Source organism: Oncorhynchus nerka, linkage group LG17 (assembly GCF_034236695.1).
Source record: "Oncorhynchus nerka isolate Pitt River linkage group LG17, Oner_Uvic_2.0, whole genome shotgun sequence".
NCBI classification, from domain to species: Eukaryota; Metazoa; Chordata; class Actinopteri; order Salmoniformes; family Salmonidae; genus Oncorhynchus; species Oncorhynchus nerka.
In genome coordinates, this window is record NC_088412.1 from 52,237,038 (window position 1) to 52,253,557 (window position 16,520).

The 16,520-nt window shown below is 44.7% G+C and overlaps 1 protein-coding gene across 3 annotated transcripts in view; it reads left to right on the forward strand.

The window, feature by feature from the left end:
- LOC115145403 (beta-1,4-galactosyltransferase 6-like) overlaps positions 1–11,450 on the forward strand; it is a 48,278-nt gene extending 36,828 nt beyond the window's left edge. For all 3 annotated transcript variants that reach the window (XM_029686939.2, XM_029686941.2, XM_029686940.2), the window contains 3 exons: positions 141–263; positions 366–467; positions 5,869–11,450. In XM_029686939.2, coding sequence (XP_029542799.1) covers positions 141–263; positions 366–467; positions 5,869–6,016 — 373 coding nt within the window. In that variant the 3' untranslated portion in view covers positions 6,017–11,450. The remainder of the gene's footprint in view (positions 1–140; positions 264–365; positions 468–5,868) is intronic.
- The last annotated feature ends 5,070 nt before the right edge of the window (positions 11,451–16,520 follow it).

The following is a 16,520-nucleotide window of genomic DNA, read 5'->3' on the forward strand; positions in this document are numbered from 1 at the left end:
GAAAACTCAGTCTTTCCCCAGGCAAAGCTAGGCTATGTTGTCTGTGTCTGTCCCTCTGTCCGTGTTGAAAGTGTGTTGCGCGTGTTACAGGTGTGTGTGTTGTGTGTGTGTGTGTGTAACGCTGTGTGTGTTGTCCACAGACTACCATATAGTGAGTTCTTTGGGGGCGTGAGTGGACTCACAGTGGAACAGTTCCGAAAGATTAATGGCTTTCCCAATGCATTCTGGGGCTGGGGAGGAGAGGACGACGACCTCTGGAACAGGTCTGTTAGTGCGCGTCTGTGTGTGTGTTTTGAGAGAGACAAATCTGTTATCTGATTGGGTAACTTAATGAAAGGCTTTGTTTGTCCCTCTCTCTCTCTCAGAGTACATTATGCTGGTCTGAACATCACAAGACCGGAGGGAGAAATGGGTAAATACAAGTCCATCCCACACCACCACCGGGGAGAGGTGCAGTTCCTGGGCAGGTCAGTACATGCATGCTAGCAGTCCATAGCAGGCGCCGTAACCATGTCAAAGAATGTTTACCTAACTTAACCTCAAACATCACATTAGCTTAGCTCTCAATACAACGTTGCTCCAGGAAGTCCTCGTTATATGTGGTATTCATGAAAATACACTACATGACCAACGGTATGTGGACACCTTGCAGGGGTGGGAACTCCAGTTCTCAGGGGCCTGATTGGTGTCAGACTTGGTCTCCATCCCTAGCAAACAGCTGATTTAATCAAATTACATTCTAAACTGAAGATCATGATTAGGTGATTATTGGAGTCAGGTTTGTTAGTTGGGGCTAGGGCAAAACTGTGGCCCCAATCAGGCTCCCGAGGGCTGGGGCTCCAATCAGGCTCCCGAGGGCTGGGGCTCCAATCAGGCTCCCGAGGGCTGGGGCTCCAATCAGGCTCCCGAGGGCTGGAATTTCCCACCCCTAATTGAACATCTCATTCCAAAATCATGGGCATTAATATGGAGTTGGCCAGCCCTCGGGAGCCTGATTGGGGCCCCAGCCCTCGGGAGCCTGATTGGGGCCCCAGCCCTCGGGAGCCTGATTGGGGCCCCAGCCCTCGGGAGCCTGATTGGGGCCCCAGCCCTCGGGAGCCTGATTGGGGCCCCAGCCCTCGGGAGCCTGATTGGGGCCACAGTTTTGCCCCCAAACAGCAAGCAATGCAGGTGTAGAAGCACGGTGGCTAGGAAAAACTCCCTAGAAAGGCCAAAACCTAGGAAGAAACCTAGAGAGGAACCAGGCTATGTGGGGTGGCCAGTCCTCTTCTGGCTGTGCCGGGTAGAGATTATAACAGAACATGGCCAAGATGTTCAAATGTTCATAAATGACCAGCATGGTCAAATAATAGTAAGGCAGAACAGTTGAAACTGGAGCAGCAGCACAGTCAGGTGGACTGGGGACAGCAAGGAGTCATCATGTCAGGTAGTCCTGGGGCACGGTCATAGGGCTCAGGTCCTCCGAGAGAGAGAAAGAAAGAGAGAATTAGAGAGAGCATATGTGGGGTGGCCAGTCCTCTTCTGGCTGTGCCGGGTGGAGATTATAACAGAACATGGCCAAGATGTTCAAATGTTCATAAATGACCTGCATGGTTGAATAATAGTAAGGCAGAACAGTTGAAACTGGAGCAGCAGCATGGCCAGGTGGACTGGGGACAGCAAGGAGTCAACATGTCAGGTAGTCCTGGGGCGTGGTCCTAGGGCTCAGGTCAGTTGAAACTGGAGCAGCAGCATGGCCAGGTGGACTGGGGACAGCAAGGAGTCATCATGTCAGGTAGTCCTGGGGCATGGTCCTAGGGCTCAGGTCCTCCGAGAGAGAGAGAGAAGGAGAGAATTAGAGAATGCACACTTAGATTCACACAGGACACCGAATAGGACAGGAGAAGTACTCCAGATATAACAAACTGACCCTAGCCCCCCGACACATAAACTACTGCAGCATAAATACTGGAGGCTGAGACAGAAGGGGTCAGGAGACACAGTGGCCCCATCCGAGGACAACCCCCGGACAGGGCCAAACAGGAAGGATATAACCCCACCCACTTTGCCAAAGCACAGCCCCCACACCACTAGAGGGATATCTTCAACCACCAACTTACCATCCTGAGACAAGGCTGAGTATAGCCCACAAAGATCTCTGCCATGGCACAACCCAAGGGGGGGGTGCCAACCCAGACAGGATGAACACAACAGTGAATCAACCCACTCAGGTGACGCACCCCCTCCAGGGACGGCATGAGAGAGCCCCAGTAAGCCAGTGACTCAGCCCCTGTAATAGGGTTAGAGGCAGAGAGTCCCAGTGGAAAGAGGGGAATCGGCCAGGCAGAGACAGCAAGGGCGGTTCGTTGCTCCAGAGCCTTTCCGTTCACCTTCCCACTCCTGGGCCAGACTACACTCAATCATATGACCCACTGAAGAGATGAGTCTTCAGTAAAGACTTAAAGGTTGAGACCGAGTTTGCGTCTCTGACATGGGTAGGCAGACCGTTCCATAAAAATTGAGCTCTATAGGAGAAAGCCCTGCCTCCAGCTGTTTGCTTAGAAATTCTAGTTACAATTAGGAGGCCTGCGTCTTGTGACCGTAGCGTACGTGTAGGTATGTACGGCAGGACCAAATCAGAGAGATAGGTAGGAGCAAGCCCATGTAATGCTTTGTAGGTTAGCAGTAAAACCTTGAAATCAGCCCTTGCTTTGACAGGAAGCCAGTGTAGAGAGGCTAGCACTGGAGTAATATGATCAAATTTTTTGGTTCTAGTCAGGATTCTAGCAGCCGTATTTAGCACTAATTGAAGTTTATTTAGTGCTTTATCCGGGTAGCCGGAAAGTAGAGCATTGCAGTAGTCTAACCTAGAAGTGACAAAAGCATGGATTAATTTTTCTGCGTCATTTTTGGACAGAAAGTTTCTGATTTTTGCAATGTTACGTAGATGGAAAAAAGCTGTCCTCGAAATGGTCTTGATATGTTCTTCAATAGAGAGATCAGGGTCCAGAGTAACGCCGAGGTCCTTCACAGTTTTATTTGAGACGACTGTACAACCATTAAGATTAATTGTCAGATTCAACAGAAGATCTCTTCAACAGTCCCTTGCTGTAAAAATCTCACGGTAGAGATCGCTGTTAATCCTACTACTTGAGTGCAGCTGTTCCTCATCTATCTCCCTTTTAATTAACCAGGTAGGCCAGTTGAGAACAAGTTCTCATTTGCAACTGAGACCTGGCCAAGATAAAGCGTAGCAATTCGACACATACAACAACACAGAGTTCCACATGGAATAAACAAAACATAGTCAATAATAGAGTAGAACAAAAGAAAACAAAAAGTCTCTATATACAGCGAGTGCAAATGAGGTAAGTTAAGGAAATAAATAGGCCATGGTGGCAAAGTAATTACAATATAGCAATTAAACACTGGAATGGTAGATCGGCAGAATATGAATGTGCAGGTAGAGATACTGGGGTGCAAAGGAGCAAAATAAATCTATAAATACCAGTTTGGGGATTAGATAGATGGGCTGTTTACAGATGGGCTATGTACAGGGTCAGTGATCTGTAAGCTGCTCTGACAGCTGGTGCTTAAAGCTAGTGAGGGAGATGTGAGTCTCCAGCTTCAGAGATTTTTGCAATTCGTTCCAGTCATGGGCAGCAGAGAACTGGAAGGAAAGACGACCAAAGGAGGAATTGGCTTTGGGGGTGACCAGTGAGATGTAGCACGCGCTCCAGTAGGTATGAGTGGGTGCTGCTATGGTGACCAGTGAGCTGAGATTAAGGCGGGGCTTTACCTAGCAGAGACTTGTAGATAACCTGTAGCCAGTGGGTTTGGCGACGAGTATGAAGCGAGGGCCAACCAACGAGAGCGTACAGGTCGCAATGGTGGGTAGTGTATGGGGCTTTGGTGACAAAACGGATGGCACTGTGATCGACTGCATCCCGTTTGTTGAGTAGAGTGTTGGAGGCTATTTTATAGATGACATCACCGAAGTCAAGGATCGGTAGGATGGTCAGTTTTACGAGGGTATGTTTGGCAGCATGAGTGAAGGATGCTTTGTTGCGATATAAGAAGCCGATTCTAGATTTAATTTTGGATTGGAGATGCTTAATGTGAGTCTGGAAGGAGAGTTTAGTCTAACCAGACACCCAGGTATTTGTAGTTGTCCACGTAGTCCGAGCCGTCCAGAGTAGTGATGCTGGACGGGCGAGCAGATGCAGGCAGTGATGGATTGAATAGCATGCACCTTTGTGGGCAGTGATGGCTTGAATAGCATGCACCTTTGTGGGCAGTGATGGCTTGAATAGCATGCACCTTTGCGGGCAGTGATGGATTGAATAGCATGCACCTTTGCGGGCAGTGATGGATTGAATAGCATGCACCTTTGTGGGCAGTGATGGCTTGAATAGCATGCACCTTTGTGGGCAGTGATGGCTTGAATAGCATGCACCTTTGCGGGCAGTGATGGCTTGAATAGCATGCACCTTTGCGGGCAGTGATGGATTGAATAGCATGCACCTTTGCGGGCAGTGATGGATTGAATAGCATGCACCTTTGCGGGCAGTGATGGATTGAATAGCATGCACCTTTGCGGGCAGGAGTAAGTAACTTCATTTCTATTTTATTTCAGTACCTTTAACTTTTCGCTGTATCCAGCCATCTGCACTTTCTCATGTTTTACTTCACATTTATCAAAACAAATGTATTTATATAGCTGATATCTCAAAGTGCTGTACAGAAACCCAGCCTAAACCCCCAAACAGCAAGCAATGCAGGTGTAGAAGCACAGTGTCTACGAAAAACTCCCTAGAAAGGCCAAAACCTAGAGAGGAACCAGGCTGTGTGGGGTGGCCAGTCCTCTTCCGGCTGTGCTGGGTGGAGATTATAACAGAACATGGCCAAGATGTTCAATGTTCAGCATGGTCTAATCACAGTAATTGTCAAGGGTGCATCAAGTCAGCTTTTCATAGCCGATCATTAGGAGTATCTCTACCGCTCCTGCTGTCTCTAGAGAGTTGAAAACAGGTCTGGGGTAGGTAGCAAACCCGTGAACAGGTCAGGGTTCCATAGCCGCAGGCAGAACAGTTGAAACTGGAGCAGCAGCACGGCCAGGTGGACTGGGGCCAGCAGGGAGTCATCATGCCAGGTAGTAGAGAGAGAGAGAGAGAGAGAGAGAACTCTAGCGTTGGTGCAACCACAGAGCTATGATTGATAGAATAAGAGTTGCTTACCTTCCAGGCCAAGTGTCAGTGGTTTGTGCTACTGTATGTGCGTGGGTGTTTTCTGTGCCAGCATTGAGTTGTTAACTCTCCATTCGTTGGTCCCTTTCGCCGTGTTGACAGTCCCTTTTAACACAAGTCAACCAGGTCTCATCCGCATTACAGTCCTCATCGTAACTCTGCACTAGAGGGATATGTTCAGAGATGAGATGCAGGGAGGAGGAGAGGGGGCAGAAGAGTTTCTCTCTTTGGGTAAAGGTTTTCCATCTGCAACTAGAGCACAAGCTCCTCCAGACAGCTTTTAACGCTAATGAATCAGCTTACACTAACTAAAGGATCCTCCTGGTTTCATTATGCAAATGCAAACTATGGATCTCCCCAATGTCATTAGCGCTAACTAAGGATCCCTGTGGTGGTGTGTATAATTGGATTCATTACTGTCAATGCTAACCGCTAACTAGGCTAATCCCCTTTCATCTCCTCTCACTGTGACTCCAGGTATAAATGCCAACTGCTAGCTTATCCTCCTCTCCCTGTGACTGTACCTGAAATGGCACCCTATTTCCTACACAGTGACCTACTTTTGATCATGGCATTTTGAGCTGTGACTGCTGGTATGAATGCGAACTGCTAGCTAATCCTCCTTCCTTTCCTCTCTCTGCAGGTACAAGCTGCTGAGGTACTCCAAAGAAAGGCAGCACCTGGATGGCCTGAACAACCTTAACTACACCCCTGAGATCTCTCTGAGCTCCCTGTATAAGAACATCACCGTGGACCTGCACCCTGATCTGGCACCCATCGCAGACTACTGAACTCTGAATCCCACCTGACCCCTTAAACCCTTCACACTCCCTCAAGCATCAAACAGTACCCCAAAGCTGGGCAAAGAGGGGCTGGGGGTGGGAGTCACACCATGTAACGCTGCCAAGAAACTTTACTCAAAAAAACAACAAAAAACATGAGAGGAAGGGGCATATAGGGTCTGTTTAATCGAACAATTGATTGTGTATGTTTCTGTGATTGTGTGTGTGTGTGCTTGCAAGGATGTGTGTCTGACATTTTGTGTTTGTGTGTCACTGCATGTCAGTGTGTTCATGCCGGCTTTAGCTACTGAGCTACTTCACAATACAGTATGAGGAGGGAAGGACAGCATTAGTTTTATTCCCACATCTGATGTTTACTGCAACGCCTTAGTGTCAGGCTCCGCCTCAGAACCACGGCTCTCTGGCTGCCTCCCAAATGGTACCCTATTCCCTATAAGGCTAGAATTGCCAAGGACCCCACAATGATACTTAGGTGCCGATATGTATTGCTATTCGGTACAGCAATTTTTTTTCGTTTATTTTTTATTTGATTTTTTAAAATTGCCATTTGTTATTCAAAATATATTGCTCACTATATACTGACTGTACAAAACATTAGGACCACCTTCCTAATATTGAGTTGCACTCCCTTTTTGTCATCAGAAAAGCCTCAATTCATTGGGGGCATGGACTCTTACAAGGTGTCTCAAGCTGTCCACAGCGATGCCACCCCATGTTGACTCAATGCTGCCCACAGTTGTCAAGTTGGCTGGATATTTTTTAGGTGGTGGACCATTCTTGATACACATGGGTAACTGTTGAGAGTGGGGAAAAACCCGGCAGCGTTGCAGTGACATACTCAAACCGGTGCGCCTGGAACCTACTACCATACCCCGTTCAAAGGCACTTAAATCTTTTGTCTTGCCCATTCACCCTCTGAATGGCACACACAATACATGTCTCAGTTGCCTTAAGATCTAAAATATCCTTCTTTAATGTCTCCTCCCTTCATCAACACTGATTTTGAAGTGGATTTAACAAGTGAAATCAATAAGGGATCGTAGCGTTCACCTGCTCATTCTGTCATGGAATGAGCAGGTGTTCCTAATGATTTGTACACTGTCTATGTCTGCTGCAGAGAGACGAGAGAGAAGACGAGTTTTGATCGGTCGGGGAAATGAAAGTGCTAAAAACCTTTTGGATCCCTATTTAAAAAGATGGCGAACAAGCTATGGTATTTTTCATCCAATAGGTTTGGCACAGGTACAGCCGACTAGCGCTAGCTACAGTTACGAGAGAGGGAAAAAGTTATTTTCTTTCTTTTACAAATCGATTCGTAGAATCAGGTATTGATATCGTAAAAAAAATACTGCTATATATAACTCGATTAAAGCCTTAGGGCTCTGGTCAAAAGTAGGGCACTATATAGGGAATAGGGTGCCATTTGGGACTCTGACCTCATCTCTCAGCACAGCTTTAACTTCTAACGTCTCAGTATCACCTTACGAGCCAACAGACATTTTTGTCTTCGTGTTATATAATTTTTTTTGCACATCGTCATTTTTTAAAGGTGAAACATGTATTCAAACATATTCCTTAAAGAGGAGGAAATAGAGGAGCTAAGCGGGGGGGGGGGCGACTTGTGTTTATTGTGATGTACATTTTCTGATATGATCTATTTTCTTAGTATTTATTTTTTCCTTTTTTTAACGGATGTTTTAGATCACTTCTCTGTGTTTCACACGATGAGCGTTTTGCTGTTTCTTTGCTGCACTGCCGACACGCATGATGCACAGAACACGTGTAAATACTGGCCACTGAAAAGCTTGAGCACAGAACACGTATGTACATATCTGGCCTTTTAAACGCTCCTGTTAAGTTATTCCAGTGGATTTGAATTTTGTTTTGGCAGCTACCTTCTTCCTGAGGACTTAAAGGACTTAACAGAGTGAGTAGTGGTTCTTCCATTTCACTGGGAAGATGTAACAATAGATGGACATTTGGCTTTAAAATGAACAAATCTCTTAGGTTGACTATCTTTTGCATGCCTTGATTTATTTTGTTACTAGATGTTTTTTTTAAGCATAATTTATTTGATCATTTCAAGATGTTTACTTTTTCAGTTTCCCTTTTTAGTGTTTTTTTTTTTTTTTCGAGGCGCACAGTTTGAAAATAGACTAACTGACGTTATGGAGTGTGTTCCTGTACAGAAAGACAGATTGAGGCCAGGGTTCAAAGGACTGTCGTAGCTCTGGTCCAGGGTGTTATGTGTAGTTTTCTGATGCTGAGCCTTCAACAGCAAGCCACACGTAACACCCTGGACCAGAGCTAAGGACTGCTGCTGCTAAATGGTAAGCTGAGATGTCGTTCTATCTTCCTCTGGTGTGTGTAGTTTGCTATTATGGAGGAGGAGTGTATACAGTGCGAATAGCGTGTTTGGCACAGGATTATGTTTCAGACGTGTCTGTGGCTCATGTACGTCTCGTGTGTACGTCTCGTGTGTTAGGTAAGTGGACCATGCGCATGAGCTTGTGGTTTGGGCTGGTGTGTTTGTGTGAACTGTGATATGGTCCTAATAGGCTTGTGAGGTATTTAGGGGCCAGAATGAAAGAACAGCAGCTAAAGCTAACAGTTAACCCTGTTCTTGAATGGCACAGACTGAAATTTGGGCCATGAATACTTTAAATTGTTCAAGTTTTGAGCACTGCAAGATTAGCAGTTAATTTCTTTGTACCTATTAGCGTTTTTTCTCTTCTACATATATTTTGCCCATACAGTGCATAGTTAAATTGTCTGGGTGTTTTGCTAGCGATGTTGATTTATCAAATGTATGTCTCAAGTAGAACTGCTCTATTCAAACTACCCATGTTTTCTCCATCACAGTATTGCAGTACTGGGAACCTCCTGTCCTGCTCCAAACATGGGGTTTATCCAAAATGGCACCCTGAGTCCTATATAGTGCACTACTTTTGACTGGAGTCCTATGCGTCCTGGTCAAAGTAGTACACTATATTGGGAGTAGGGTAATTTGGAACGTAGCCTAGCCCTCTCTGTCCCGTCACTCTTGTAGTGCTGTGGAGGAGCGGCCTGAAGATGTTTACAGTCATTTTCGCTCCAAAGCTAAAGTGGCTAACAAAGTGCCAGGCTCAAGTCTGTTTTGGTTAACAGACATTTGCTACGGTTACATAAGACCTCAATGGTGTATTTCTGACCAATCGGGTGAGACGGAATCAAAGTAAACACGGTAGTGATAAGACATTCTGTTGGAGGTGGTCAACTGTGCCAAAGTTCCACTTCTGATACCTCCTAATTCTTCCACCTGCCTCTTCTTCTACACTTCTTATCTCTGCTCGTCTTTCCTTCCTTCCCTTTTTTTAAATGAATTCTCCTCCCATGAGCTCCACTATGGTGTCTCAGCATCCAGATAGACTAGTGTTGATAGTAGGCATCTGGGTGTAAGTGTTAAAAGAGCCATATACAGAACATACAGGTAACGACCAAAATAAAGGAAACACCAACATAGTGTCTTAATAGGGCATTGGGCCGCCAGAACAGCTTCAATGCGCCTTGGCATAGATTCTACAAGTGTCTGATAATGGGCAGCTGGGCATTTTTATACATGACCCTAACATTGATGGGATGTTAATTGCTTCATTAACTCAGGAACCACACCTGCATGGAAGCATCTGCTTTCTATACTTTGTAGCCCTCATTTAGTCAAGTGTTTATTTTATTTTGGTAGTTACCTATATGTCTCTGGGTATAGGTCAGTGTTAGGGACTGGGTTGGGGGGTTTCTCTTTTGCTATGCCTTTTGCCCGGTAACAGATGTTTGCATAAGAGGATAACCGCTGTCATTGTTTTTATATACACTGTAGAAGTTATGGGCAGCCAAGCTGTCCCCCCACTTGAGGGCACTATGATTTACTGTAGCAGAGAGATGCACTCTTGAGTCAGTAGCTTCTTTTTCTGGATCCCGGCATCTCACTCGCTGGAAGGGATTCCGCTTCTTTATGTTCTCTCTCCCTGTCATAGTCTGTCTTTCAATCTGTTCAGGGAACAGTGTGACGAGTATTAAAGAGATGAATTAGAGAAAGCACCCATCACTGAAGATTATCTAGGGTCATTATTCCCTGTGTCCCAAATGGAACCCTATTCCCTATATAATGCACTACTGGCTCTGGTCAGAAGTAGTACACTATATAGAGAATAGGGTGCGATTTGGGACATAACTCAGAGTTGTACATATTGTTATTGCCTCTGAGAGGAGTAGGGGGCGAGGTATGGAAGGAAGGGTAGTTTAGGGGGCGGCTGGGCAGTGTGCTGGCTACACCCGGTCGCTAGTGGTTTGGTTTACACCCCCAGCCCAATTGGGAGGGGGCAAGGGACCCCCCCTACTCTCCCCTCCTACTGCCTCTGTTGGTTGTACGAATATCCAAAAATAGATATACAATTTTTCTAATGAGTATATTCACCATTACATAATTTGTAATGTATAGTATGACATTTTTGCAATATTCATATTTGTGCCTTGAGTTATTTTTATTTTTTCTAAACTGTTTTCACTTTGGATTCTTGGTTGAAAGATACAGTAAAGGTTTGGATTGTTTTTAAACTGAAGTTAGTGTATTTGCTTTTTTATTTTCCAACTAGAATGGAGCTCTGGCACAAAGTTTCCATGACAACAGGCTGTGTAGGTTTCCAGAAGGATTCCTACTCAAGTGTCTGTCTATTGTATCAATGATTGGCTGTATTCAATTTTTCCTGCTGTCCAATCAGAGGCCTGTTCTACTCTGGCTGCTTGGACCATGACATGTACAATCCTCTTGGATCCTCAGCTCTCCGGTTCTCACTATTCTCTGCTCTGTCTGAACAGAGTCATAGCTGGAGCCTGAGTGCAGACTCTTGCATTACTACCATCCATCAGGAAGTGGAGGATGACAGAGAGGAAGTAGTGACTTTTGAATCTATGGGAATGAAGTGTCAAATCTGGTATACAAATAATATATTTGCTCGTTCAATGTCAGGCATATTCATTTGACTTTTTTTTGTACTAAATTGTTCAGAAGATGCATTTATAGAAATATTAACTGTAGACGCTGTCGATTTGGCCCCAAAAAACTAGCTTAATTCGATGTAGCGCCTACTAATGCGCCTCTTGTGTCTAGTTTAGCAATTTCATTTTGCTAGAGTTCCTGCCCCCCCCTCTGACAACGCAGACAACTTTCTACATGGTGAAACCGAACGGTTAGCCATCTTGTCAATCTTCCACAATCTTTGGTATAACAGCCAGTAAAAGCAGTATACAGTAGGTGAGGTATACAGTAGGATCTTTGGTATAACAGCCAGTAAAAGACGAGTTGAACTGTTGGACTTTGTCATGTTTTTTTTTTTTGTTAACAAAATATGAATAAAACACATTCATTGCCATGTTCTGGGAAACACCTCTGAAACCTCACGTCTTTTTTCTGCATCTCTCGCCACTGCTTTTTATAGCAACTTTTCTTTTGTCAGTAGGACACTGAAAAAGTAATACATAGTCCTACACAGACATCTTACAGGCTAATACATGCGTATAACATGTTACATTATACAGTACCTGTAGGCTTCAGGTATATGCTACCCATGGATTCACCTTCCCTACAATGAACCACTTTTATCACTAGTAAACCTACACAGTAGCCTATAGAAGGGAGCTGAGCGAAATCATTCATGTGCGTTCTCTTCCCAGGAGTTTGTGTTACTCCGAGACGCTCATCCCTTAACTGGCCAGTGCAGACAATCGTCCCGCTTTACGTAGTAATGTGTGTGGCAGTGTTCGTTAAGCAAAGGAAGGCTCACTCAGTTGTTTACCTGCTCTTTATTTGTTAAGCCTGGTCAGGTGTGTGTGTGCGTTTATCACGACAGCCGTGGTAGGAGAAGGGACTCCGCAACAGGACCAGGGTGTTGTGACAATGTCCCTCCGCGTGGACCGCGAACACCACCTGTACACGGCACATCAGTTTGTACTGCTTTTTCACCTCACTCCCACAGACCAACATTCAGGAAGGCAGATAACCTTTGGCCAACTAGGTCTGTGACCTCTTCACCGAGGACGAACAAATTTGTAGAGTAGCAAAGAAACAGCTATTGAATCAAAGCCAGTGTGCGGGGTCATAAGCAATTCAGTCACTTTTCATGCGATTTAAACTGTCACATTTTATTTTCCCTCTACCCAACTAATCATTCTCTCTTTTTTTAGTTCCAAATGTTTACATGGTTTGTCTACTCCATGGTGAGTCCTTTCTGTTGATATTTTCTGGTCTGGGGACAAGACTAGTGTAGTACTAAAGGTAATCTAGTCTCTAGCCACATTCCTCTATTACAAATGTCCACTCTTGCTTATTACACTCCAGTGGTACTGATGTACAAGATTTGACAGAATTTCTCTGCACAAAATGTTCACACAACCATTCAGTTGTACAACCTGTGATTATAAGGAAAGGGGACACCATAGTAAAACAAAACTGGTTATAGTTAGAGCATTACATCATGCTACATAACCTACATTTGTGTACTAGGTCTCTGAGCGGGTTAGAGATTGTACTCAATTCGGCAGTGTTGTGAAAATGCGTGGTTCCCTGAGACTTCCAATAGGCTTCAGAGTCAAACTCAACACGGTACACCCCTGTCTGGAAGTCCTGCTCTGAGATCAAATGATGTACTTGTCACATCTGTCATTCTGAAGGAGAGAGAGTGCTGTCACAGTTTGAAAACTTTTTCTAGATTAGTAGAATCCCATTTAAATAATGCAATTGGTTTAAAAATGTCCACATAGTAGAATGTAAATGTTATATTAGTAATGAACAACATTTCACATGTACACACCAAACAGTAGTGCATCTGCATCCGTACCTACTAGCAACCTGTGCCCAGATCATTCCATTGGTGTCTCGTCGGGAGACACTTCGTGCCATGGAGCCTGCTGGTACACCCTTCACCATCAACGGGCCTGTTCTGGACCACAATCCACAGCCATTGATATAACTCAAATACCAATCCATGAACAGTCACACACAATAACACAGTCATAACCAACCATACACATAACACAGGGCCTGGTATACAAAGATCAAACACTACAAACTGACCACCAATATAGACAAATAGTAACACTTTTCACCATCAGTTGGTGCCAAGTATTGGCACATCTATGTTGCTATGCCAGACACAACGCAGCCATCAAGGTCAGAAATACAGACATGGCAACACACCAACCATGGTCCTAGAGAACGAAAGTAACCTACTGTATGCATTCACTCACAACTGTGCCGTTTTGTAATGTCTGAGCTTTGTATTTCGAGGATAGAAAATTGTAGGTAAGCCTAGGCAAGGAATAACGGGAAATGTGTCTGTTCCTGTGCTCCCAAGTAAAATGGAGTGGAAAGACTATCCCCCCCCCCCCCCCTGATTTGAGTGTAATTTCTAGTGTAGTTAGGACAAAAAGGTCAAAGTGCAGATGTTCACCAGCATGAACAGGTGGTGATGTTACACTGATGGTCAACTCCTGGACGTGTAGCATTCCATCCCACACTGATGGTCAACTCCTGGACGTGTAGCATTCCGTCCCACACTGATGGTCAACTCCTGGACGTGTAGCATTCCGTCCCACACTGATGGTCAACTCCTGGACGTGTAGCATTCCGTCCCACACTGATGGTCAACTCCTGGACGTGTAGCAGTCCGTCCCACACTGATGGTCAACTCCTGGACGTGTAGCAGTCCGTCCCACACTGATGGTCAACTCCTGGACGTGTAGCAGTCCGTCCCACACTGATGGTCAACTCCTGGACGTGTAGCATTCCGTCCCACACTGATGGTCAACTCCTGACCGTAATACATGCACACACATACTAAGATGACGATAGCTTCTGATATCTCAACTTCAAACACAAAAAAACTGTGCAAATGTTTAATATTATAAGTATGTTTTCCCTTATCTAGTACTGTACGTTTAAATGGCTAATAAACCTAATCAGTTTACATAACAACATACAATATATGAAAGCCATCTATGATATGCATTGCAAAAGTTATTACAGGTTAACTATCCTAATTAAGGCCACAGAAGTTGTTGGCCTATTCTACTGTATGTACAGAGCTTTGCTCAGAAAACTCATATGCCGTTCCAGTATGATGAGGTCCAATCAGTGTATTACCATAAGTTAGTCAGCCACCAGGCGGCAGATAGCCTAGTGGTTGGACCAATAACCAAAAGGTCAAGTGGCTGCTGCCAACACACTGTCATTGACACTGACCCAACTCCAGCCACTTTAATAATGGGAATTGATGGGAAATGATGTAAATATATCACTAGCCACTTTAAACAATGCTACCTTATATAATGTTACTTACCCTACATTATTCATCTCATATGCATACGTATATACTGTACTCTAGATCATCGACTGCATCCTTATGTCACTAGCCACTTTAACTATGCCACTTTGTTTACTTTGTCTACATACTCATCTCATATGTATATACTGTACTCGATACCATCTACTGTATGCTGCTCTGTACCATCACTCATTCATATATCCTTATGTACATATTCCTTATCCCCTTACACTGTGTATAAGACAGTAGTTTTGGAATTGTTAGTTAGATTACTTGTTGGTTATCACTGCATTGTCGGAACTAGAAGCACAAGCATTTCGCTACACTCGCATTAACATCTGCTAACCATGTGTATGTGACAAATAACATTTGATTTGATTTGATTTGAAGGTCGCTGTTTCGAATCCCGAGCTGAAATATCTGTCAAGTAACCCTAGTTGCTCTGGATAGTTTCTGCTAAGTGACGTAAATATAAAATGTCAGCAAAAGTATCTGCTGTATATCACTATATATGCCACTTCCCTCATACCAATCTCAAATAGGACACAAAACTCTAGTTCATTTAGTGTCATACACCCTTTTGCTCTAATAGCCATAGCCTCCTTGGCCTGCATGCTCTTTATACACACATGTTAGACCTGTGTTCTGGAGGATACACAGTACAAGTACAGTGTCCACCACCTGTATAGGATCAGTGAAGTGCAACCTTTACATCTGTCTGTACACACCTCTGGTTTAATATGCCCTGACAACATACCATGACAAGCCCACACAGAATGGCACTGTGCCCCCCACCAACAAAAACAGACACACTTACTCATCACTGGGGCAGTATTGCAGAGCAGGACAGCAGTGGCTAGTAGTAGCACACAGATCAATGATCTGTCCATTTTGGAGCGATAACTGGTTGACAGCTCTAACACTGGCAGCCCTGTAGACAGGCTGACTGCCCAGCATGGAATTGGGCAACACAGCCCTGTCTGGTACCTTTTTATATCCCTCATTATTGACTAATGAAGGAATCAGATACTCTTGCACACAAACCACGCTTTCTGGCCATTTTATAAAAATGGGATTAGGAAGAGGATCGAATTATTACGTGTGTGTACCTGACTTCTCAGAGTACAGATATTAGTCTAATGGCGAGCGTGAGGTAGTTTATTTGACCGGTATGGCGAGCGTGAGGTAGTTTATTTGACCGGTATGGCGAGCGTGAGGTAGTTTATTTGACCGGTATGGCGAGCGTGAGGTAGTTTATTTGACCGGTATGGCGAGCGTGAGGTAGTTTATTTGACCGGTATGGCGAGCGTGAGGTAGTTTATTTGACCGGTATGGCGAGCGTGAGGTAGTTTATTTGACCGGTATGGCGAGCGTGAGGTAGTTTATTTGACCGGTATGGCGAGCGTGAGGTAGTTTATTTGACCGGTATGGCGAGCGTGAGGTAGTTTATTTGACCGGTATGGCGAGCGTGAGGTAGTTTATTTGACCGGTATGGCGAGCGTGAGGTAGTTTATTTGACCGGTATGGCGAGCGTGAGGTAGTTTATTTGACCGGTATAGGCGGTATGGCGAGCGTGAGGTAGTTTATTTGACCGGTATGGCGAGCGTGAGGTAGTTTATTTGACCGGTATGGCGAGCGTGAGGTAGTTTATTTGACCGGTATGGCGAGCGTGAGGTAGTTTATTTGACCGGTATGGCGAGCGTGAGGTAGTTTATTTGACCGGTATGGCGAGCGTGAGGTAGTTTATTTGACCGGTATGGCGAGCGTGAGGTAGTTTATTTGACCGGTATGGCGAGCGTGAGGTAGTTTATTTGACCGGTATGGCGAGCGTGAGGTAGTTTATTTGACCGGTATGGCGAGCGTGAGGTAGTTTATTTGACCGGTATGGCGAGCGTGAGGTAGTCAGGTGAAGGGGATCAGTTTGGCATAACCTTTCTTCACTAAAAAAAAATGATGGAAATGATATGAAGCAAATGAGTGTTATGGAAAATACTAGATCTAGAAATAGAGACAAAAGTGAGTTTAGAGACACTACAAACAGAAATTCGCACTGGCAATGAGAAACTGTCTAAGCAGATGAAGAAAATATCATGTCAAAAAAAATATAAACTGATTTGACTGAACTGGCAGAAAAC